At 41.4% G+C, this 22,503-nt stretch overlaps 1 protein-coding gene across 1 annotated transcript; it reads left to right on the forward strand.

Moving 5' to 3' along the window:
* The first annotated feature begins 1,726 nt into the window (after positions 1-1,726).
* SSRP1 (structure specific recognition protein 1) lies at positions 1,727-19,491 on the forward strand. Its single transcript, XM_015817748.1, has 16 exons — positions 1,727-1,960; positions 4,565-4,750; positions 5,702-5,807; positions 8,132-8,322; positions 8,400-8,630; positions 9,061-9,164; positions 9,950-10,078; positions 10,381-10,602; positions 11,104-11,176; positions 11,777-11,918; positions 12,517-12,562; positions 14,348-14,468; positions 16,581-16,751; positions 17,805-17,896; positions 17,995-18,169; positions 18,967-19,491. The coding sequence occupies exons 1-16, from the start codon at positions 1,907-1,909 to the stop codon at positions 19,033-19,035; spliced, it is 2,112 nt and encodes a 703-aa protein (XP_015673234.1). The 5' UTR covers positions 1,727-1,906; the 3' UTR covers positions 19,036-19,491.
* The last annotated feature ends 3,012 nt before the right edge of the window (positions 19,492-22,503 follow it).

Consider the following 22,503-nt stretch of genomic DNA (forward strand, 5'->3'; position numbering starts at 1 on the left):
CTGAGTGTAGAAATTCTAAGATGTGCAAATCTTGGCAAAAAGTAATGGATTGTATATGGTCTATTCTGAACAATTTTTTCTTAAAAGAAGTAAAAATGTCTGTGCCTCTGCTCACTTTGTTTATAGAAGTGAAAGCAAGTGGCACATCAAGAGAAAAAGAAAAATTGAATGCAGTGGAATAGATGCTTATGAAGAGTGGGTCAAGAATGAATGAAGAAATAGCTGATGAATATGAATTGAATGCGAAAGTGAGCGGCCAGTAAAGAAGAAATATCTTCAAGTAGTTTAGCCATACAGAGAGACTGAATCAGAACTGACAGAAAAATATATAATGGTTAGGGGAATGGGGAGCAAAAAGAAGTAGAAGACTGACAAGAAAGATATAGATGGATGGAATTAGTAAAATCCTGAAAATGAGAAAGAAGACATTGAAAGACTAAAACAAGCATTGCAAGTAGTGATGTATGGGTGTGATGGCAGCATGCTTCATTTGTAATGAAGAGCTACAGCAAAAGATGTTGATGCAAACTATATCTACCTCTGCTTTATTTTCTTAAGCTTTTTAAGTTCTTCAGCTATTTCTTATTCCTTTTGTACACCCCGCGTAATGTTGCTTGCCCTGAAAAGGAACAGCTTGATGACTTACATATTCATTTTCGCAGTTTTACTTATTTGCCTGTTAACTTCTTTTAGGCAAAATTTTGTTTCAGTAGCCCATAGCCTGCGGGCAAATCACCCATCCAATTCTCCAAGCCAGAGAAAGCAGGGAAATGCTTTCAATTAAGAATGATTTTGAGCCTAGGACGGGAGGCTGCGGTCCTCGCCATAAAGTTAGAGGAGAAAGGCAAGGTACTCTTTCCTCGGTGCCTATAGAAAACAGCGACGCCTCTCAGATTGTAGGAAAGCAAAAGTTAACATTCCCCCAGAAATCCCCCACCGCCGTCTCGGGCGCTTTTAATCAAAACCCGACCGCGCTCCAAGACTCTCGCCATAGAGACGTGAAGGACTAGAGCGGAATTGTTCCGCATTCATAGAGGAACGTGGCGTAGAGCAGCCATCCTTTTTGATCGGAAGTTTATAGCACGCAGGAAGAAACGCCAGCTGGAAGCCTCGCAGGAGCGACGGTCGGTCTGTAGCTTCGGAAGGCGGAAGTGAGGTTAGTTTCCGGTGGCAGCTGAAGGGGTTGCTTGGGTCTCGTGTTGCGCAGGCGGGAAACTGGCGAGAGAAGGGTGAGCGATGCGGGGCTCGGGCCGGCAGCCGTGGAGGTTGTAACCCGGGTGGGCATGAACTCGCTGGCGACCGATGGCCGGTGTTGTGGTGGAGGCGGGCTTTGTAGCTTCGTCTCTGCGCTGGCCGGCTGTATAGAGCAGCGATCTCTGACATCCGTCTCTCCTAACTGGCGCCGATCCACTCTTTTTGGGGGGTGGGGGGGGACTGCCATTCCTAAGTGGGGCAAAAGGGCTGTCCGTAGCTCTGCATAAGTTTTCCTGACTCACTTCCGAACTGGCAAGGGCCGTAAGGATTGCCTCGGAAGGCCGGTAAATTCTTTATGGGCTCCCACTGGGACAACTTAGTAAAGATCCCATGTTGACTTTGGGATACTGTCTTTAAAGCTGGCTTGACCTGAAGAGAGTGCTCGGTTTGCAAAGGTAGAGGGAATTTATTTGATTTTATTTTGGAAGTAAATGCTTGTATGTATCTATTTACTTTCCAGATTTCTGAAAGAAGGGATCCAGTGTTCTTGGGTCTCTCAGGGCTTCCTCGACTTCTCTCAGGGTAGAGAATATGCCAGTCACTAAGACTTCTGCTTGATCTCCTGTGTGATTCCTTGCAAAACGGTATCCTAAGCGGTATACTTCAGTGATCTCGCACCAGCCCCTGCCATAGTGGGCAGGGAGCTGTCAACATGGCAGATACATTGGAGTTCAATGAAATATACCAAGAGGTGAAGGGATCTATGGTGAGTGGTTTAATAACATTTCTGAATAGATAGATATTGATGACTTGGAGATAGGGCGTGTAAACTGTGTTAGATGAGAAGCATTTATATACCTAGGTAAAGATTAGGTTTGTAGGTAACGTACCATTTTCTGTCGGAGAACAGATCTTGTCTCCAAAGAATTTTGATTTAGGCATTGTGAACTCCATGATGCTGCAGTAGCTTAATTACTAAAAATTTATCTTGAATTTGCTGATGGTAATCACATTTATCTTAAGGCCTTTTTAATTATTTAATGTTAATGCCATTTAGTGTCTAGCTGGGTAGAGTAATGGTATGTCTGGGTATTATCACTGTAAAAATGCACAGGGAACCAGTTTAACATAGCTTAATTTAAAAATAAATAGTCCAAACTTCTAAAAATTACTGAATGATTTGTGTTATATGGTAGTTCAGGAAGTCCTCGACTTACAACAGTTCATTTAGAGACCATTTGAAGTTACAACAGCACTGAAAAAAGTGACTTATGACCATTTTTCACACATACGACTGTTGCAGCATCCTCATGTTCATGTAATCAAAATTCAGATGTTTGGCAGCTGACTTATATTTATGATGGTTGCAATGTCCGGGGTCATATGATCACCTTTTGTGATCTTCTGACAAGGAAAGTTAATGGAGAAGCCAATTTCACTTACCAGCCATGTTACTAACTTAGCAATTGCAGTGATTCACTTAACAATGTGGCAATAAATGTGTAAAATGGAGCAAAACTCACTTAAATGTCTCGCTTAGCAACAGAAATTTTTTGCTCAATCATGGTCATAAGTCAAGGACTACCTGTATTCTGTGTCTCAGTACTACTGTTTTGGTATTAGTTTGATCTCTAGGAACAGTTCTCTTTTCCTGTGTATATTAATGTTAGTTTTTAATTCTAATAAATTTGTGACACTTATCATTGATAATATATGTTCTCCATTGCCCTGAATTGTTTGTTCAAACCTATTTTTTTCATGTATATGAAAGGAAGGCTAACCACATGACTTTATAGTTAAAACTTTAAATTGTGTGAGGCATGGGAAATAGTTCTAATTGGATAAACATATTGTTGATGTGTATAATATCTTGAGAAAAATAATCTTCAAATAGTAGTATAGACACAATGAATGTGTCCTAGATATCAAACAAGAACGATTATGTTTTATTGCTAGGTTCCTTTTTTGAACATTGATACGCTGTATTAAGTCTGGGAGAACATTTATTTTGCTCTGCAAAAACAGTTACATATTCTAATTGACAAGATGGCTGCTGTCTATAACCTAGGTGTCAATGGTACTGAATTCATAATGGTCAATCTAGGTGGGAACTACCATACAGGTAGTCCTTGATTTACGACCAAATTTCTGTTGCTAAGTGAGACAGTTGTAAATTATTTTTGACCCATTTTATGATCTTTCTTGTCACAGTTGTTAACTGAATCACTGCAGTTTTAAGTTAGTAACGTGACTGTTAAGTGAATCTGGCTTCCCCATTGACTTTGCTTGTCAGAAGGTTGCAGAAGGCGATCACATGACCCTGGGACACTGCAATCGTCATAAGTATGACCTAGTTGCCAAATATCCGAATTTTGATCGCGTGGCCATCCCCATGATGGGGATGTTGCAACGGCCGTGTGAAAAATGGTTATAAGTCACTTTTTCAGTGTTGTAACTTCGAATGATCACTAACTTCGAATGATCACTCTAGGTTGAGGAATATCTGTATATATAAAATGTAGTCTGCTGCCTCTTAATTATTTGGACACAATGTTAGAAGGAATTTCTGTAACTTGATTGATTGATTGATTGATTGATTGATGAATTATGTGGTATTGAGTTAACTGAGTTCAGGTCTTTCCATGTCGCACTCATTGGCATTGTAACTGAAACCATCCACCTTGTTGTTGGTTGTCCTCTTCCCTCTCTTTTCACCTTTCTCAATGTTATGAACTTCTCTGGAGAATTAGGTTTTTGCATTTTGTGTGCATATTCCCTCAATTGCTTACCTATATGGATGTATGCTTGCTGCCAGTGTTTCTAAATTTTAAAGAGGTTCTTAGAGCAGCGGTTCTCAACCTATGGGTCGCGACCCCATTTGGGGTCGATCGACCATTTCACGGGGTCGCCAAGCAAGGCTGTCCACCATATTTTTTCCCCTTTTCCGGCGGGTGCCTTACCTCCCTTGAGCTGGGCCAGCTGGTGGTCGGCCTGCTCCGTCTCTGCCGCTTGCCAGCTACGCCTCGGCCGGCGCAGGGGGCGGGACCACGCATGTGCAGCGCTCCCGGGCAGGGAAAGTCCTCGACTTACGACCGGTTTAGTCCTCGACTTACGACCGGTTTAGTCCTCGACTTACGACCGGTTGGGGGTCGCGGCATTAAAAAGGTTGAGAACCACTGTCTTAGAGGCTCTTGAAAGAATGAGGTTACTTAGGACATAAATTCTATTTTTTAATTTAGATGAGAAAATAGTTTATTTTTCCTTTAAATAGAAATTTGGTTTCCCTTTGTGTGAAAAGTTAGGTATCATCCTTTGCTTTTAGCTGCCATTCACTATTATTTTCTTACTAACATTTTCTATTCTGCACTAGAATGATGGCCGTCTGCGGCTAAACCGTCAAGGTATGATTTTTAAGAACAGCAAAACTGGGAAAGTTGACAACATCCAGGCCTCCGAATTGGCAGAGGGTATCTGGAGGCGAGTAGCATTGGGCCACGGCCTCAAACTGCTTACTAAAAGTGGCCATGTCTACAAGTATGATGGGTTCAGAGAAACGGTAAGACCCTTTTGATGCAAATTCACTTTTGAACATGATGCATTAGAGAAGAATGCAGAGCTTTAATCAGATAGGCAGTTGAAGATGTTTTAAAAACTACTGGAGTGTTCACTATAGCAAGAGATTTTGCAGTTGGATATCTAATCTGATTACATCTGTGTGTTTTTCAACTTTGGATCTTATAAATACTGTTTGTAATATGAATGGCAGTTGTAGCAGCAATGCTTGTTTCCTATTTAGCTGTGACTGGAGATACTGGCATCAGCTGGTGATAGCACCTAGCTAACCTTGACTAGCTTAACAGAGTTGGCCCTATTTTATAATTGGATGTGGGAGACAACCCAGACATTCTAAAACTCTCTTTCTTTCTTTCTTTCTTTCTTTTTCTTTCTTTCTTTCTTTCTTTCTTTCTTTCTTTCTTTCTTTCTTTCTTTCTCTTTCTTCTATCTATCTATCATCTATCTATCTATCTATCTATCTATCTATCTAATCTATCTATCTAATCTATCTATCTATCATCTATCTATCTAATCTATCTATCTATCTATCTATCTATCTATCTATCTATCTATCTATCTATCTATCTATCTATCTAATCTATCTATCTTTTGGATTCATTCAGTGAGAAGATTTTTTTTAAAAAATCCAGAAAGAAAGAATGGCAAACCACTTCTCTACAAAGCCATGAAAATTTCACAGTTATATCCCTGCAAATTGCCAGTAGCCCAGTTTAAATCAAAGGAAGTGTAGTTTTGTTTTTGTTGGGATTTTTTTTGCTCAATATCCACATAACGTTTCTTAATATTATACTTTAGGGCCTGTACTATAAATATGATTTCATATCTGAGGTATAATGTAAATTTCTTTGGGTGAAAAAAGGGAATAGGTTCAAACTACTGTTGTACAAGTCTTTAGCTTGCTGGTGTGTAAATTGGCTGTTTTCATTCTTAGGAGTTCGACAAACTTTCAGATTTCTTCAAAACACATTTTCATTTAGAGCTTGCTGAGAAAGATCTGTGTGTAAAGGGTTGGAACTGGGGGACAGTCAAATTTGGAGGTGAGTTTTACATTATAACTCCATGGAAATGGGTAATTGGAAACAATTCAAGGAGACATACAGTAGTGGCCAAAATTGTGGAAATCTTTTGGGAAAAGTGTACATTTGAGGTTTGATGGCTAATAACACTTTGTTTTTGAGTAGTACTATAAAATTATATATCAATGGAAAGATAATTTAATCAAGAATGTAATGCAATAACTTTAATGAAGGATTTGCTATTAGAATAGCAGTTATAAAGAAGAAAAGTGAAACACGTAGAAAAAATGAGATATACAAAAATTATCACCATGTCAGTTAATTCATGCTAAAGGGTAACCTTTAGCATGAATTATGGCCTTACAATGTCTTCCCATGGAATGAACCAAGTCCTTTAGTTCTGCAGCTGTTATAATGTGAAACTAAGATTGAATGATTGCTTCTATTAACTGGGTTTTATTGCTGGGTCGCTTCTGCTTAACAAGTTTCTTTAGTCGGCTCCATAGATTTTCAATTGGGTTAAGGTCTGGGCTATTCCCAGGCCATTCCAGCAGTGGAATATGATTATCTTGAAATCACTTTTTGTACACAGCAGCAACATGACATGGAGCTGAATCCTGTTGAAATGCTTCATGAAAAGATAATGTGCGGAAGACTTCAGTTTGGGCTCAAGTGTTTCATTAATGTATTTTTGGGCATTTATATTCCCATTAATCACTCAAATTCTGCCCACACCTTTTGATGTCATACGACCCCAGATCATAACACTGACTGGGTGTTTCAGAGTATATGTAATGCAATCAGGATGCAAATCTTCTCTGATTCTTCTCCTTACATATTTTATGCCATCACTACCAAACAGGGAGATCTTGGTTTCATCACTCAAAATAACATTGTCCCATTGTTCCTCTGTCCAGGTAACATGGGTTTTAGCCCAGTTTAGTCTTTGTTTGAGAGATAAAAGTGGCTTTTTTGTGGAATTCTAGATTTTAGGCCGAATTCCTGCAGTCTGCGCCGAACAGTCCTTGCACTCAACTTCACATTGCATTGCGCCATTTCATCTTGTATACACCCAGATGATTTTCTTCTGTCACGTAGGCACAGTCTCTTAATTCTTCTATCATCACTTGCTGTTGTGCACCTTTTCCTGCCTTTACCAGTGTGGTTTTGTAGTGACTGGGTCTCCTTATACCTCTTCAAAAACTTAGAAATGACACCTTTGGTTAAGTTTCCACCAATTTTTCTCCTAATTTCTTTATAACCGTAGCCTTGTTCACTTAATAATACTATTTTACACTGCTTTCTGGGTGACCAGTCAACTCTTTGCACCATTACTTTAATTTTATTACGTTTTACAAGCTCACTAAATGAAAGAACACAAAAAACCCCAACCAGCTTGATAGCGATCACATAACACACTGACAAATGTCCTCCTCTCAGCTTCAATACATGACATCAATACTGAATCCTACTGTGATCTGATTGGCTCAATGCCAAAACAAGATGACATCTAATTGGCTCTCTAAACACTCATGCTCATTGGCTACAATCAGATGAAGGAAAGCTACCTGATATCAACCTAAGCAAGTTGTGCTTCCTTTTTCTGGTTATTTGGCTATAACGTTTCATACAATACAGATAATTGACCAAACGTTGTTGCATTACATTCTTGATTACATTATCTTTCCATTGATATATAATTTTATGGTACTACTCTAAATAAAAATGGTGTTGTTAGCCATCAAACCTCAAATGTACACTTTTCCCAAAAGGTTTCCACAATTTTGGCCACTACTGTAGCTAATTGAAAATAATAAAGGTGTTTGCTTGGAGGAGGGATTGGTTGTTGGCTATGAGGTAGTAGTTGTCATAACTCCAAAATTGAAATCTTGTAGACCAGGACAATTGACTTTCAATCTTCATTTGCAGCAGCTGCCCCAAACTTACAATCTTTTATGCTAACTACTGGAGGCTTTGTTTTTGAGGCAGATTATGCCGTAAAATAGGCTTTTAAAAAGCAAAATTACCATTCCCCTCTCCTGCTTCCAACAAAACTGTAGGGGAACACTGAATATTTCAGTCCAGGTAATGTCCTATCCCTTTTATATCACTTTCCTGCGTGGTGTAACTTTGCTGTTCCATGTTAAATGAGGTTCCTTACAATCAAATTGTTGCCCACCCCTTCTGTATAAACCTTAGTATGCAGATCACCAAGCATTTTGCAATTAAGCAGTTAAAACCAAAGCCCGATGTGCTAAGCACTTTATGGCTTAGCAGGATGTGAGAAATAAGGTAATGTACTTTAGTGAGTTGAAAACCTTTCTTTCTTTTTTCTTTTTTGCAAGGGCAACTTCTGTCTTTTGATATTGGGGAGCAACCGGTTTTTGAAATCCCGCTCAGTAACGTGTCCCAGTGCACTACTGGCAAGAATGAGGTGACTCTGGAGTTCCATCAGAATGACGATGCTGATGTATCCCTCATGGAGGTCCGCTTCTATGTACCACCCACTCAGGAGGATGGAGTGGATCCTGTGGAGGTAAGTTGAACTTGAGGTTGAGGTGACAGAGTGGAGGAAAAAAACACTTGTTCATGAAACTCTCCTTGCTGTTGCAGGCATTTGCCCAGAATGTGTTATCAAAGGCCGATGTCATCCAGGCTACTGGAGATGCTATCTGCATCTTCCGAGAACTGCAGTGCTTGACTCCTCGTGGACGCTATGATATCCGTATCTATCCTACCTTCCTGCATCTCCATGGCAAGACGTTCGATTACAAAATCCCATATACTACTGTTCTGCGACTTTTCTTGCTTCCCCATAAAGATCAGCGCCAGATGTTCTTTGTGGTGAGGAATTTTGGAATCATTGTCAAAATATTTCCTATGAGAAGTAATTGCTGTGATTGGTTCTCAGAATAGGTTTCATTCAAAAAAACACCTTTGGTGTTTTGGGAGCTGCTTAAATTCTGTAATATCTAATTTAAACCCCAAAGTAAAATTATTCATCCTTTATATCCCTTTTTAGTGAAAGAAAGAACCCAGAAATAGCCTCTTTTTCTTAGTTTCTACTTATTCCAGGCAGATGTCCATCTTCTTGGTTATTATAGAAATAAAAGGAACTTATCTATTTTCAACATAACATTTAGCTGGTGGGACTCGCATCTCTTTTGTATTTTGGGGCAATAGCAGGAGTGGAAAGAGAGGCAGCTTTTTCCTCAGTTTCTATATTATTCTCTTTTTATCATGCTTGACCAATCCTGTCTCTGTTTTGTTCCAGATCAGCTTAGACCCTCCTATAAAGCAAGGCCAAACTCGCTATCACTTCCTTATTCTATTGTTCTCAAAGGATGAGGATATCTCCTTGACTCTCAACATGAATGAGTAAGTACCCTCATATGGTCAAGATTCATACATCTCAAGAAGCCATTGATACTTTGGCCTTGGATAGTTAAATAAGTCACACTGACTGGGATCACAGATTGTTTAAACCATAGTCAAGCAACCTAAATGTCTTTGTATTTAGTCTTGCACTTGTTCATATAGGCATGTACACACGTGTAAGATAAGTGCGAATATTGACCATTTATATCAGTGGTTCTCAACCTGTGGGTCGGGACCCCATTTGGGGTCAATCGACCATTTCATGGGGGTCGCCAAGCAAGGCTGTCCGCCATTTTTTTTGTCTGCCATTTTTTCCCCCCTTTTCCGGCGGGTGCCTTACCTCCCTTGGGCTGGGCCAGCTGGTGGTTGGCCTGCTCCGTCTCTGCCGCTTGCCAGCTACGCCTCGGCCGGCGCACGGGGCGGAACCATGCATGCGCGGTGCTCCCGGGCAGGGAAAGTCCTCAACTTACGACCGGTTGGGTAGTCCTCGACTTACAACCGGTTTAGTCCACAACTTACGACCGGTTTAGTCCACGACTTACGACCGGTTTAGTCTTCGACTTACGACCGGTTGGGGTCACGGCATTAAAAAGGTTGAGAACCACTGATTTATATAAACTAATGTCATTTATGTGAGAGCAGCACAGTCAACTGTTTTAGAACTGGGCACGTCTCCATCTATTCTCTGTTACTGATGTCAACTCCTGGACTCACTTGATGTCCAGTGTCCTAGTATTGCATGGGGAGTCTCTCTCTGTCTTAATTTGTATTCTTTCTACTTAAAGGGATGAAGTTGAGAAACGCTTTGAAGGACGGCTCACCAAAAACATGTCTAGCTCTCTGTATGAGATGGTCAGTCGCGTCATGAAAGCCCTTGTGAACCGCAAGATAACTGTACCCGGCAACTTTAAGGGGTAAGGAGTGTAGATTGTAGGAACAGATGGAACTGTAACCAGCTTTCAGTGTTTGAAAGGGGAGTGAAAAAGAAGGCATTAAGATCTGGGTGATAGTTATAATGAATAACACAGTAGTGACTACACTGAGTCTCTGCTAAGTATCTTCTCCTCTTCGTTACTAGCGTTAAGCCAGATGGTGGTAAACTAAGATAGGATAGTTGGGGCTTTCTAGTTTGATAAGCTGCCTCTGTATTTTTTAAATAGCTGCCGTCATCTGGTTCAACAAAATTTATATTGATGTTTCTTTTTTCCTTTGCTAGACATTCCGGAACCGAGTGCATCACGTGTTCTTACAAGGCTACTTCAGGACTCTTGTACCCTTTGGAACGTGGCTTCATCTATGTGCACAAGCCACCTGTTCACGTCCGCTTTGATGAGATTGCTTTCGTCAATTTTGCTCGTGGGACCACAACAACACGTTCCTTTGACTTTGAGATAGAAACGAAGCAGGGGACACAGTATACTTTCAGCAGCATAGAGAGGTAAGCGAATGCAATCCAGCAGAGTTCGTGCTTTGTAAAGTATAGGCCAGGGGTAGGCAACCTTGGCTCTTTTATGACTCGTGGACTTCAACTCCCAGAATTCCTGAGCCAGCATAGCTGGCTCAGGAATTCTGGGAGTTGAAGTCCACGAGTCATAAAAGAGCCAAGGTTGCCTATCCCTGGTATAGGCTGTCTCCCCTTTCAGAGGATATTAGCAGAACCTTTGTGATTCAAAAATTCTGTTTGTATTGCTTGTCTGCTACAATGACCCACGATTTCAAATGTTGTTTTTTTTCATTTGATCCTCATCTTGCTTTGGTCCTTTTCCTCCTCCTCCTGCTCCTCCTCCTCCTCCACCCCCCCCCCACTTCTTTTCCCGCCCCCAATTCTCTGTAGTAGCAACAAAAAAATTGTACTTCCTGTTTGATCTGCTTCTGCTATAGGCAGGTGAATATTGGTCCTATCCTAGATCATACTTCCTGTGATTTCTATTCCCTGCAGAGAAGAATATGGCAAACTCTTTGACTTTGTGAATGCCAAGAAGTTGAACATCAAGAACCGGGGACTTAAGGAGGTACTTGTTTCAGGGGGTGGGCAAGAGAGAACAAGGAAAGGCAATTGCTGTCTAGTCCTGTTCCTGATCTGCTTGGGGTGGGATGGGGGTTTCTCTTTCTCTCCAGAGCTTTCTTCCTTCTCAATTTCTGTTCTCTCCTTGTAGAAGAAAAAGGTCTGTGCGATTATCCCCTCCTCTTCCTCCTCTTGGTTCAGGTCTCCTCTGCATGGCTGTGGTGAACATTTCTAATCACCATAGTATATAACCTTGCATGAACCACAAGGATGGGGCAGTAGCCTGCTTTGCTCCTGGAGTGGCTTCTACCTAATCCACTGTAAAGTCACCAGCATGATTCCTCCCTTCCCCTGGGGAGGGATAGGGTGTTTTAGCAGATTCTGGGAAGCAGCATGTAATTGGTTGTTGAGGCATCTGCGGAATTTGTGTACCAGAAACTTTTTCTCTGCAGTTTGAGTGCCTAGGAGCATGGGGGGAACTACAGGTATAGAATCTCACTGCATGCTTCAGGTGTAAAAAAAAACCGACTGAAGAATTTTTATCTGCTTGTGGCAAGTGAAACACCCTTGTGCTAGCATCCATGGAGCCCATTGTGTGTATTACTAGGGCATCAAGAATGTGACCTACGATGAATACGACGGTTCTGACGAAGACTCCCATGATGCCTACTTGGAGCGGATGAAAGAGGAGGGCAAGATTCGTGAGGAACATGCAAATGACAGCAGTGAGGACTCCGGAGAGGAGACAGGTGAGCTTTCTTTCAGTGGCTGGCCTGATTTCTCCAAATTGCTTTCACTTGCAGTTGGGCTCTTTTCGTCTCTTCTTCTACATAGGTCCAAACACCTTGCATTTCCTGTCAATTTCTTTGGATTAGAACAGTGGTTCTCAACCTGTGGGTCGGGACCCCATTTGGGGTCGATCGACCATTTCACGGGGGTCGCCAAGCAAGGCTGTCCGCCATTTTTTTTGTCCGCCATTTTTTTGTCCGCCATTTTTTTCCCTTTTCCGGCGGGTGCCTTACCTCCCTTGGGCTGGGCCAGTTGGTGGTCGGCCTGCTCCGCCTCTGCCGCTTGTCAGCTACGCCTCAGCCGGTGCAGGGGGCGGAACCACGCATGCGCGGTGCTCCCGGGCAGGGAAAGTCCTCGACTTACAACCGGTTGGGTAGTCCTCGACTTACGACCGGTTTAGTCCTTGACTTACGACCGGTTTAGTCCTCGACTTAACGACCGGTTTAGTCCTCGACTTACGACCGGTTTAGTCCTCGACTTACAACCAGTTGGGGTCGCGGCATTAAAAAGGTTGAGAACCACTGGATTAGAAATAAGAATATTCTTTTTCCCCCCCAGATGAGTCATTCAATCCTGTAGAGGAGGAGGAAGATGTGGCAGAAGAGTAAGTTAAAAAAAGAAAAGAAAGATAACTGGAGATACTCTTGTTTAATGTCTGTGTTGTATGAATGAAATTGTGGTACACTTTAGTATTGTTTAAGTAATAATAGTATTATATAGTGATGTTAGATTCATATCTCATCTTGAGCTCCTGAATAATAGGCAGGCTACAAATCTTACAAAATAACTACTTTTAGAAGGGCTAGGGCTGCTTTTCCTTGCAGTGAACATGAGGTCACTATGACCAGGTTAGAATCAAAATATGCAACCTGGTACACTCCAAACTATTATATTCATAACCTCTGAACATTAATACTCAAGTCTAGGCCCCTGGGAAATTATAATCCAAAATATTTGCAAGTCTAAACTGTTTGCTTGTTTCTTAGAAAATTATTGAGATAACCTAAGAATGCAGAAACAGGAACATTTTAAGATTAAACTATTTCCAAGAGGAAAATATGAAATATCTGTGCTAAGAATGACTATAAAATTTTTTTGAAAGGGGAGAACATTGGAATTTGACTGTAGAAATACCATAATAAGCTAAGACTGGAGTTGGAGTTTATTTAATAAATCCCTTAGCCAGCTTTCAGAACTACAGTTTTAAGGCAACTGTGTAATTGGAGGATAAATGTGGAGGCAATCTCTGGAAGATAAATTGCATTTACAACAGAGTCGGAGAATATAGTAAAAGTTATTTTTTCAGGAAAATCATGAGCATAAAAAATCTGGATGCTTTCCTTGAAGCTGTTGGATAATTTATTGGAGGAAATAATGTCAGGAAAGACAATCTGCCTATTTATGAGTGGCTTTGCGTACTTATCCATGTTTTCCCGAAAATAAGACCCAGTCTTATTTTTTTTCCTCCAAAAGAAGCGCCAGATCTTATTTTCAGGGTGTGTGTGTGTGTGTGTGTCTTTTCCACGGTCTCACCTTGTGGCGGTGGCACCGACAGCCCCACCCAGCCAGCTCACTTCTTCTGCGGCTGAAGGAAATGCCTCTGCAGCTGAGAACGGAGCTCCGGCCTGCATTTCGCCATCAAAGGCCTTCCGGAAAGGCCTTTGCAGCCGAGAACTGAGCTATGGATTGAATCCATAGCTCAGTTCTCGGCTGCAGAGGCCTTTCCGAACGGCCTCTGACGGCTAAATGCAGGCCATGAGGCACCGCAGAAGAAGTGGGCCAGCGAGGGAGGCCTGGCTGCAACAGCTCCACCTCCCACCCCCACCCTAGCTTGATTTTTAGGCATGCACCTTGCCCCCCCTCAAATGGGCTTATTTTTGGGGTAGGGCTTATATTAGGCCCACTCCCAAAAATCAAGCTAGGGCTTATTTTTGGGGTAGGTCTTTCAGGGAAACACGGTATTAAGTTTTTTTATGGGTTTCTGAAAAGAAAAAAAATACTTGCAGAAATAGAAGAGTGAGTCTAAAAGTCATTTTTCCTGAAGATTCTTTCATATATAATAAAACCTGTACATTTGTGCTTTATAAAAAAAATATTTCTGCAAAGGGCCATGTGCCGTTTGCCACTATGTGTGTGTGTAAGAAATAGTTTTGTAGAAATGTAAACTCTTCTGGTGTCTGATTTCTTCTAGATTGATTGTATAGAATTCTTTGTAAGATTTGTTTTTAACATAACGATACTGCGGTGTGAAATGTCAGGAATGGTAGATTAGATCTGAGTTTTTATTTAGATAAAGAAGTTATTCAAACTTGTGAGTATACCTACATACATGCACACTTATTTTGCTAATCATTGTTGACCCACCCCTCTTGACTTTTTCTTGAGACAGGTTTGATAGCAATGCCTCTGCTAGTTCTTCTAGTAATGAAGGGGATAGTGATGAGAAGAAGAAACCTGTCAAAAAAGCCAAAATTGTTAAAGAACGGAAGCCCCGCAAGAAACAGTCTGAGGTAAAAACTGAGCTTCCACTTAACATGCTTTGGTGTCTGTCCGACATGGTAATGATTGCATTCACAATAATTAGAACCAATCTTGTATCCTGCTGAGCACTCTCTTCTGTTGCTCAGAGCTCACTAGAGACTCAGTCTTATTCAGAGTAGCTGACCTCTGTCTTAATTTGGAGGGGTTTTGGGGGGGGGGGGTAGAGGACCTTCACATATGACTTAATTGAGTAACTCCCCTCTGTGACTCCAGAGAACGGACACCATCAGCAAGACTAACTAAATGAAGAAAAATGCTCTCAAATTGAAATCCGTTCCACAAATTATATCTGAGTTAATGTAAAAATGAACTTAGTATAGGCCTTTTTTTATGTGGAGATTAACCTTTGAAATAAATTCCCTTGAGGCTTCAGTATCGTAATCAAAATTTTAGACGGCATAAAGAATTCTATGTACCGAGAAAGACTTCAGGATTATAGAGTCAGAAGTGACCATCGAGGTCATCTGGTGCAACTCCCTATTCCAGTGGCTCTCAACCTGTGGGTCGGGACCCCATTTGGGGTCGATCGACCATTTCATGGTCGCCAAGCAAGGCTGTCCGCCATTTTTTTGTCTGCCATTTTTTCCCCCTTTTCCGGCGGGTGCCTTACTTCCCTTGGGTTGGGCCAGCTGGTGGTCCGCCTGCTCCGTCTCTGCCGCTTGCCAGCTATGCCTTGGCCGGCGCAGGGGGCGGAAACACGCATGCGCGGTGCTCCCGGGCAGGGAAAGTCCTCGACTTATGACCGGTTGGGTAGTCCTCGACTTACGACTGGTTTAGTCCTCGACTTACGACCGGTTTAGTCCTCGACTTACGACCGGTTTAGTCCTCGACTTACGACCGGTTGGGGTCGCGGCATTAAAAAGGTTGAGAACCACTGCCCTATTCAGTGCAGGATCCCCTAGTCCACAAGTCTTAAAGTGGTCAAGGTTGCAGACCCCTGCCCTAGAGCATGAATTAAGCTGCTAAAAAATTTTGGGGTCTCCTTAAAAACATTATTTATAAATTTATAAATATTATTTAATGTATTTATATTTATAAATGATATTTCTAAATGGACGTTTTGTGATTGACCACTTTCACTGACAATCATTTTGCCAATGGAGAGCCTCTCTTGAGACCACCCATGGCAAGTACTGAAAATCCCCAACGCGTCTAGTGTCTCAGTAATGTCCGCCCTCCCATGGTTGTGGGAAGGCTGCCTCCAGTGGAGGAGAGTCTTGACCGTGAAGGAACTCACATAGTGTTGGGCTGCTGGAGTACAATCGGAAAAAAGTTGGCTGGCATTGGACATGGGAGGCAAACTGCTTCTAAGCACAGTTGTCATCACTTTAGAAGGAGTTTTATTAAAGAAGTCCAAAATATAATCTAAGTCCGGCAGCTGACAAATTACCTGAAGGAGAAAGATTTCAGGTATTTACAGTCTATTTCAGTGATTTAATTTTGAGGCTACTTCTGAATGTGCAGATTCAATTTAACTATGATATCAATCAATCCACATTCAGTGATAGGCCTGTGCTTTCCTTCCCAATCTGTTTCGCTTAAACTGCGTCGCTTCCAACCATGCATAACCAAGACTAATTTTAGCTAGACCAGGACACTAATAATAATAATAATAATAATAATCATCATCATCATCATCATCATCATCATCATCATCATCATCTACATATAAATAAAAAATGTAAATGTTCGTTTGTTCAAAACCTTAAATCTCCGAAAGTTCTTCACCGATTGCTTTGAAATTTTGACACAACGTTGCGTTCGAATACACGCGTGTTTTTATATACCTACTATTATATAGATATCACACCTGTGACAGGTAAAAACATTTAACCTGTCTGAGCCACAGCAACGCGTGGCCAGGTACAGTTAGTACTAATAATAATGTTGGAAGGGACCTTGGAGGTCATCTAGTCCAGCCCCTGCTATCCCCATTTATTTAAAAGCAGAGGCCTGAAAAGTCACACCGAAGGGAAACATCTTTCACAATATCTGTAGGGTAGACTGGGGAGAAGGCTTGTCCTTATTAACACGTGTTTGTGCTTTTCTCCTGATTCTCTTCTCTTGTATCCCCCTCTTAGGGTAAAAAACTGAAAGACCCCAATGCCCCAAAGAGGCCTTTATCGGCGTATATGCTCTGGCTCAATGCTAATCGTGACAAGATCAGATCAGACTGCCCTGGCATGAGTGTCACTGACGTGTCTAAGAAAGCTGGGGAACTGTGGAAAGGAATGTCGAAAGAGAAGAAAGAGGTGAGTCGAGAGACGGGTGTTGACCAGAATCCCATTTTATGGGGATGGGCAGTGACAACGACAGTGACAATGTAAGTTTTGTGTTTTCTGAAAAAGTGTGGTGTTACAATAAATCCCAAATTACTAACTTTCTAGGGTAAAGTAATCCTATTCTTGTCATTAGGGATTCTCATAGGAGTACTGTGAGACATGATAGACATTTCTGAAATCGTTAACAGTTGATGAGGACTTTAAACATAGTGGGAGAGGATATGCTTTGTAAACACAGCATACTAAACTCAGAGGTCCAGTTCTTGTGTGCTTTCTGCCCAGAAGCTCATTGGATGACTTTAGGCCAATTACCCTCTCACTCCAAATTATGTCAAAAGTTGATCTGGGGAGAAATTGAAGGGGGAAAGTACTGTGTCCACTTCCCCGAACACCTGAATTTAAGGCATGATTCAAATCAAATAAATGAATAAGCAGTTACCTACATTGGGATTGCTGGGGATTTGGAGAAACAGCTCTCTGAACCCAATGAGAGTCTGCGCTGGGTTTAGTAGGGCTGCTACTTTTGCCCTGTTCTGCTATTCACTAGAGATAAACAGCCATTTCAAGATCACAGTGCTTCAACTCCCTAATGTGCTTTGCCTACCTCCCCAGATACATTTGAGTGTTTACTTTGTGACAGTCCATTTCTGGTAAGATCAGACTATAGTCGGTTCCAAGATTGGAATCTTTTGCCTCGGAACATTTTGCATATCCTTACTTTTTAGGACATAGTAATCCTATCCTGATCATTAGGCGTTCCCACAGGAGCACTAAATCTCATACGGGCTTTTGAGTCTAAAACTGACCTCCTTCAAAGCCTTAGCAAATCAGCCTAAAGTGAAAACACTATTGATTTAAAAGAAGTTGGGATTTTGAAATGTAGCTTTCTGTTTCCGTGACATTTGGATAGGGTACACTCAGGAGTCAGTAGGAATATGATATGCATTAACATGTATGTGTGAATGGGGAGGAGGGATTATGCAGCTTGAACAAGAAGTGTAGAACTGGCTGTTTGCCTTGTAGGAGTGGGAGCGCAAAGCGGAAGAGGCCAAGAGGGATTATGAGAAGGCCATGAAGGACTACAGCGAAGGGGGCAAAGTGGACAGTTCTAAGAGGTGAGTAGTTATACAAGAGTCTTTTCCTCAACCCCATCTCTCCTAAACCAAAAGGACTCTGCTATTGCAGAAACTTGTCTGTGTTTTTATGTGTACAGAGAAAAAGCCAAAAAGAAAAAGCCAGATAAACCAGTAAAAGGCAGAACAGAGAAGAAAGTAGCGACACCTGTAAAATCTGCTAGCAAGACTCCTCTTAAACAGTTAGGCGAGAGCTTCAAGAGCAAGGAGTTTGTGTCCAGCGATGAAAGTTCCTCAGGTGAAGATAAGAAAGAGGTGAGTTTTAAAATACATTGGAAGTGGGTGCTGAGCCATGGTGGTATAGTGGTTAGAATGCAGTATTGCAGACTAACTCTGCCCACTGCCAGCAGTTCGATCCTGACTGGCTCACGGTTGATTTAGCCTTCCATCCTTCCGAGGTCGGTAAAACAAGGACCCAGATTGTTGGGAGCAATATGCTGACTCTGTAAACCGCTTAGAGAGGGCTGTAAAACACTGACACAATATATAAGACTAAGTATTATTGCTAGTGCTATTTCTTTATGTTGGCTGTAAACTAAAAAAAATGGAAAAGGGCATTGTCCAATTTTATGCAGGTTCTTTTTTAATGCTTGGGCTTGCTGCAGAAAAACCTATATAATCATCCTAAAAGTTGTAGATTGTCATGCTCAGAATTAATCCGATTGCTATACATTGCATTTGCATTTAGCAGTGAATATTTGTTTACTTGGGATTGATCGACTTCAGAACATTTTACTCTTTAAAGCTATTCTCTTGCAATTTGGTGTGTGGAGTGGCCCTGTTCTTGGACTGCCCAGGGCTGAAAGTATGTGTGGAATACATCACTACTTCACCTGCTGATCACCATCAGACTGGATGAGATGATATGTCCAAACATCATCTTCCCAGTTCTCACCATCTGTCATCATCTGCCAACCCCAATGCAAGTGGATTAAAATAGGATGGGGGCAGGCTTTCCTTTTTGGATGTGATTCTTTTAATTTAGAGCCTGTAAAGCATGTATCTAATCCCGTATGTCTTCCATATTCCTAACCACGCTTGTTCTCTTCCAGGACTCTGATGAGGAGGCGATAGCCAGCACACCACCTAGTTCAGCAGAGTCTGCCTCTGGCTCTGATTAGCCAGGAATACTCAAGCCATCACACTGGTTCCCCCCTAGCCCTCCTGCAGATGGTATGGTAGCTATACTGCCGAGGGGAGACTGACTGGACACTTTCATCCAGGCCAATAGGCTGAAGACCTGGCAAGGCATAGGAATACCTTTCTTGTTTCACTGGCCTCCTCAGCTTGTTCCCCTTCCAATGCCACAGTAATTAGTCACAGCCAATTACTGCCTTTGGGGAGAAAGGAGGCCGCCTAAAGAGAACTGAGAAAGCCAGCAATCCCTTGTTTTCTGCCTCCCATGTTGTTGTAGGCGTACTGTATCCTTTCAGATGGCAAGCTGAACAGCATACAGGGACACTATACGGTCTCCAGAGTCAAGTTCAGTTGGTATTTTATCTTTCCCTTTCTGTTTTTTAAACTTTAAACGTTCTCTGCATTTCTGTTTTATCATGGCTAACTGAACTAATAAAAATAAAGTGAATATAGATGGGGTTTGTTGTAATGTAATCAGCCAGACCGATGAGCAGGTATCTTTCAATCTGGAGAGCTGCAAGGCGAAGAAGGAAAAAGTAGCCAAGGTTCCTGCAGCAGCAAATGCAGGGAAAGACTTCCCCTACCCCCACCTCTCTTTTGACCTGAGCCAGTAATTTCCCTGGAGGCAGTTGGGTAGTAGCTGTATCTTCCTCTGCCTTGGGCCAAGGGTCTTAACTCTACTGCCTTCCATTAGCAACAGCACTAATTGTATTTAAAGAGCCATTGTGTGCTGCTGGGACTAGGCTAATGCAAGAAACAGTCAATAGTGTGGAGGGCTGGCAGTGCAGGAGGCTCCCATCACCGGTAATGGCTTTGAGCATCTTTGGCATTAACACTTGGGACATTCCTGGTTTCTCCTACAAGTGCTGCATAAGGCAGGGTGGGGAGAGATGCTGTTGTGCTCTGGCCTTCTAGCAGCGGCCAGAAGGGAACACAGTGAATGGTGATTTTTTTGTTCTCTCTTAGAATCAACTGTCCATAACAACCAATATGAAGGCACTTACCAATATGCACAACTCTGGAAGGGTTAGTGGAGGGCTGGGTGTGGTTTCTGGTTGCATGATAGTGGCTCTTCATTTGATAAAAGAGGTTATTCCTCAAATCTGGCCAAAGATTCATGAATAGAAACAAAAGCAGCTGGAATTCCTGATTCAGCGCACGGAGTTCACTAGTCACTGCATTAAGAATTCTCCTGACATGAAACAAGTGCCAGCTTAATCAGTATTCTGTCCCCTAGATATGAAAGAAAAATCATTAGAGAGACATGGAAGCAGAATGTGGCAGTGAAATCATTTATCCCAACTGGCATATTGCATTGTTACAGGATTTTCTCTTGGCTAATATCTGAAAAGGGAAAACCAGTCTGTGCTACTGGCCGTCACAACATCATTAGAGAGTTGGGCCATACATATTAGGCATTGCTTTGAATAATTTATATGTTTTAACTCGGTTGTTTAGACATTAGAAATGAAAGCTATGGGCTCCTGCAATTTTAGAATGGCTGGTTTTACAGATTTCATTTCCCCATATTACTATAGTCAACTGCTTACTGTGTTTTTCATTGTCATAAAATAACATTCACAATTAACACTGACTATTTATTTTACTAATTTCCTTGTGAAATGACCAGAAAGAGTTGTCATTAATAACAAACATGCCTTGATTCTTATCGGCTTGGGCAAAATAAGTTGTTCCCTCTTGTATTCCTGTCCCTTTTCTATAATCCCTATGGAACAGGATGTCTGCACATTTACGATGGGAGCAGGAGGTGCCTTTATTGGTTGATATGGACAGGTCATCTGCAATTGTCCCCTTTTATGGGATGTTTGAACTGACAAAAATACATTTCTGCATTCATACATTGGCTACCTATGATATAATCTATGGTATTCTGCAGAGACGGATGATATAGTATCCTAGGCAGATTCATTTGTTAGTCCTTCCCTTCCTTCTTGCACCACCTGAATTTGTGGGGGTTTATTTTACATTCTTTGCTCTTTTAATGAATAAATGAGAGGCTATGTACTGTGAAGGGCCAGAATCTAGCTTCATTATTTACAAATTATTTCTAGGCCTCCCCTTGGCCCTATAGAAGGGGTCTTCAACTTTGGCAACTTTAAGACTTGTGGACTTCAATTCCCAGAATTCCTCAAGCCAGCTTTACTGGCTGAGGAATTCTGGGAGTTGAAATCCACAAGTCTTAAAAGTTGCCAAGGTTGAGGACCCCTGCCCTAAAGCATAGCTGTAGTCTACAAGCTCTGTTTGTAAGACTCCTCATCTACCCAGAAAAAAAGACAAAACGAGAACATTTAAGGATGCTCTTTACTCACCTGTTTGGCATCTGGAAAACTGGAATGTTTCAACTGGCTTTGGTGGCCATTTTGTGAAAGTACCTTTTCATCTTTTAAAAAAATATACCTACTGGCTGAAAGAGATAGTTTGCCCCTGCAGTTAGATGCGGTGAAGGTTTTATTTTTTAATAATAATGTCAAATAAGTTTTAGTTTTGGTTCATAGCTATCCTCCTTCAGTGATTATGATTAAAACTCTCTTTATGTACGCATAAGAGAATGTTCTGCATAAAATGTGTCATGCTTCTCTTGATTCTTAATTATTCTACAGATAAAACATAAAAGGGAAACATGATTGTCATAGGATTACAAGACTTTTAAACAACATGTTAAAAGTGAAGGTGTGGTATAATTTCCTGGCACATCAGGATTTTTTAACATTTCTTTCTCCAGTGATCAAATAAAGGAGATACAGCATAACAGACGTCTTCTATGAGTTTGTACGCAGACCTAGTGTTGGTTGTCCTCTTAATTCCAAAAAGATAAAAAAAAACATTTAGGAGCAGGATGAAAGTAATTAAACCATAGGATGCAAAGGCAAAAAACCCCTTATGCCTCATTACCTTTCACCATTCTGACACAGGTTTAATGGACCCTCCTACCTCATTTTTTTCTTTTCCTGCTCCATGAATAACTGCATGATTTTTTAAATAATTCTTTATCATTAGCAATGTCTCCCATTTAAAAATAACTTACTATCAGCTCTAGGGTGCAAACACATCAAGAAATCAACTCTAAAAGAAAGCTATACTTGTATTTTATTTATCTGGGAATTTATAAGTAGGTCTAGATTTATTTAACTAAACCTATTTATTTATTTATCTAGGAAGATAGTCTTGCAACGCTGCTAGTGTTTTATCTCCCCTCCCTCCTATACTCTCATTGGGTCATGGAGGAGCCAACTAAAGCCATCTCCTCCCCCAGAGCTCAAGGAATGCTTCTGCCCCCTTTTTTTGTAATGGCTTCTGAATATACCTTTCATGCCATCTTCATGGGGAGAGGACCCAGGTATTTCGGTCCCAATTTTTTGCTAGGCAGTTTGAGTTTTAAATACTTCGTGGACAGATAAACCCTTTCCCCCACACGAAATGACCTCTGGGGA

This window comes from Protobothrops mucrosquamatus, unplaced genomic scaffold (genome assembly GCF_001527695.2).
Source record: "Protobothrops mucrosquamatus isolate PMUCROS unplaced genomic scaffold, P.Mucros_1.0 scaffold635, whole genome shotgun sequence".
NCBI lineage: Eukaryota > Metazoa > Chordata > Lepidosauria > Squamata > Viperidae > Protobothrops > Protobothrops mucrosquamatus.

Excerpts from the sequence above, each read along its gene's own strand:
- SSRP1 (XM_015817748.1), top strand. The coding sequence starts at position 1,907 with ATGGCAGATACATTGGAGTTCAATGAAATATACCAAGAGGTGAAGGGA. Across the intron at positions 1,961-4,564 it reads AAGAGGTGAAGGGATCTATG|AATGATGGCCGTCTGCGGCT; the intron begins GTGAGTGGTTTA and ends ATTCTGCACTAG. Across the intron at positions 17,897-17,994 it reads AAAGTGGACAGTTCTAAGAG|AGAAAAAGCCAAAAAGAAAA; the intron begins GTGAGTAGTTAT and ends TTATGTGTACAG.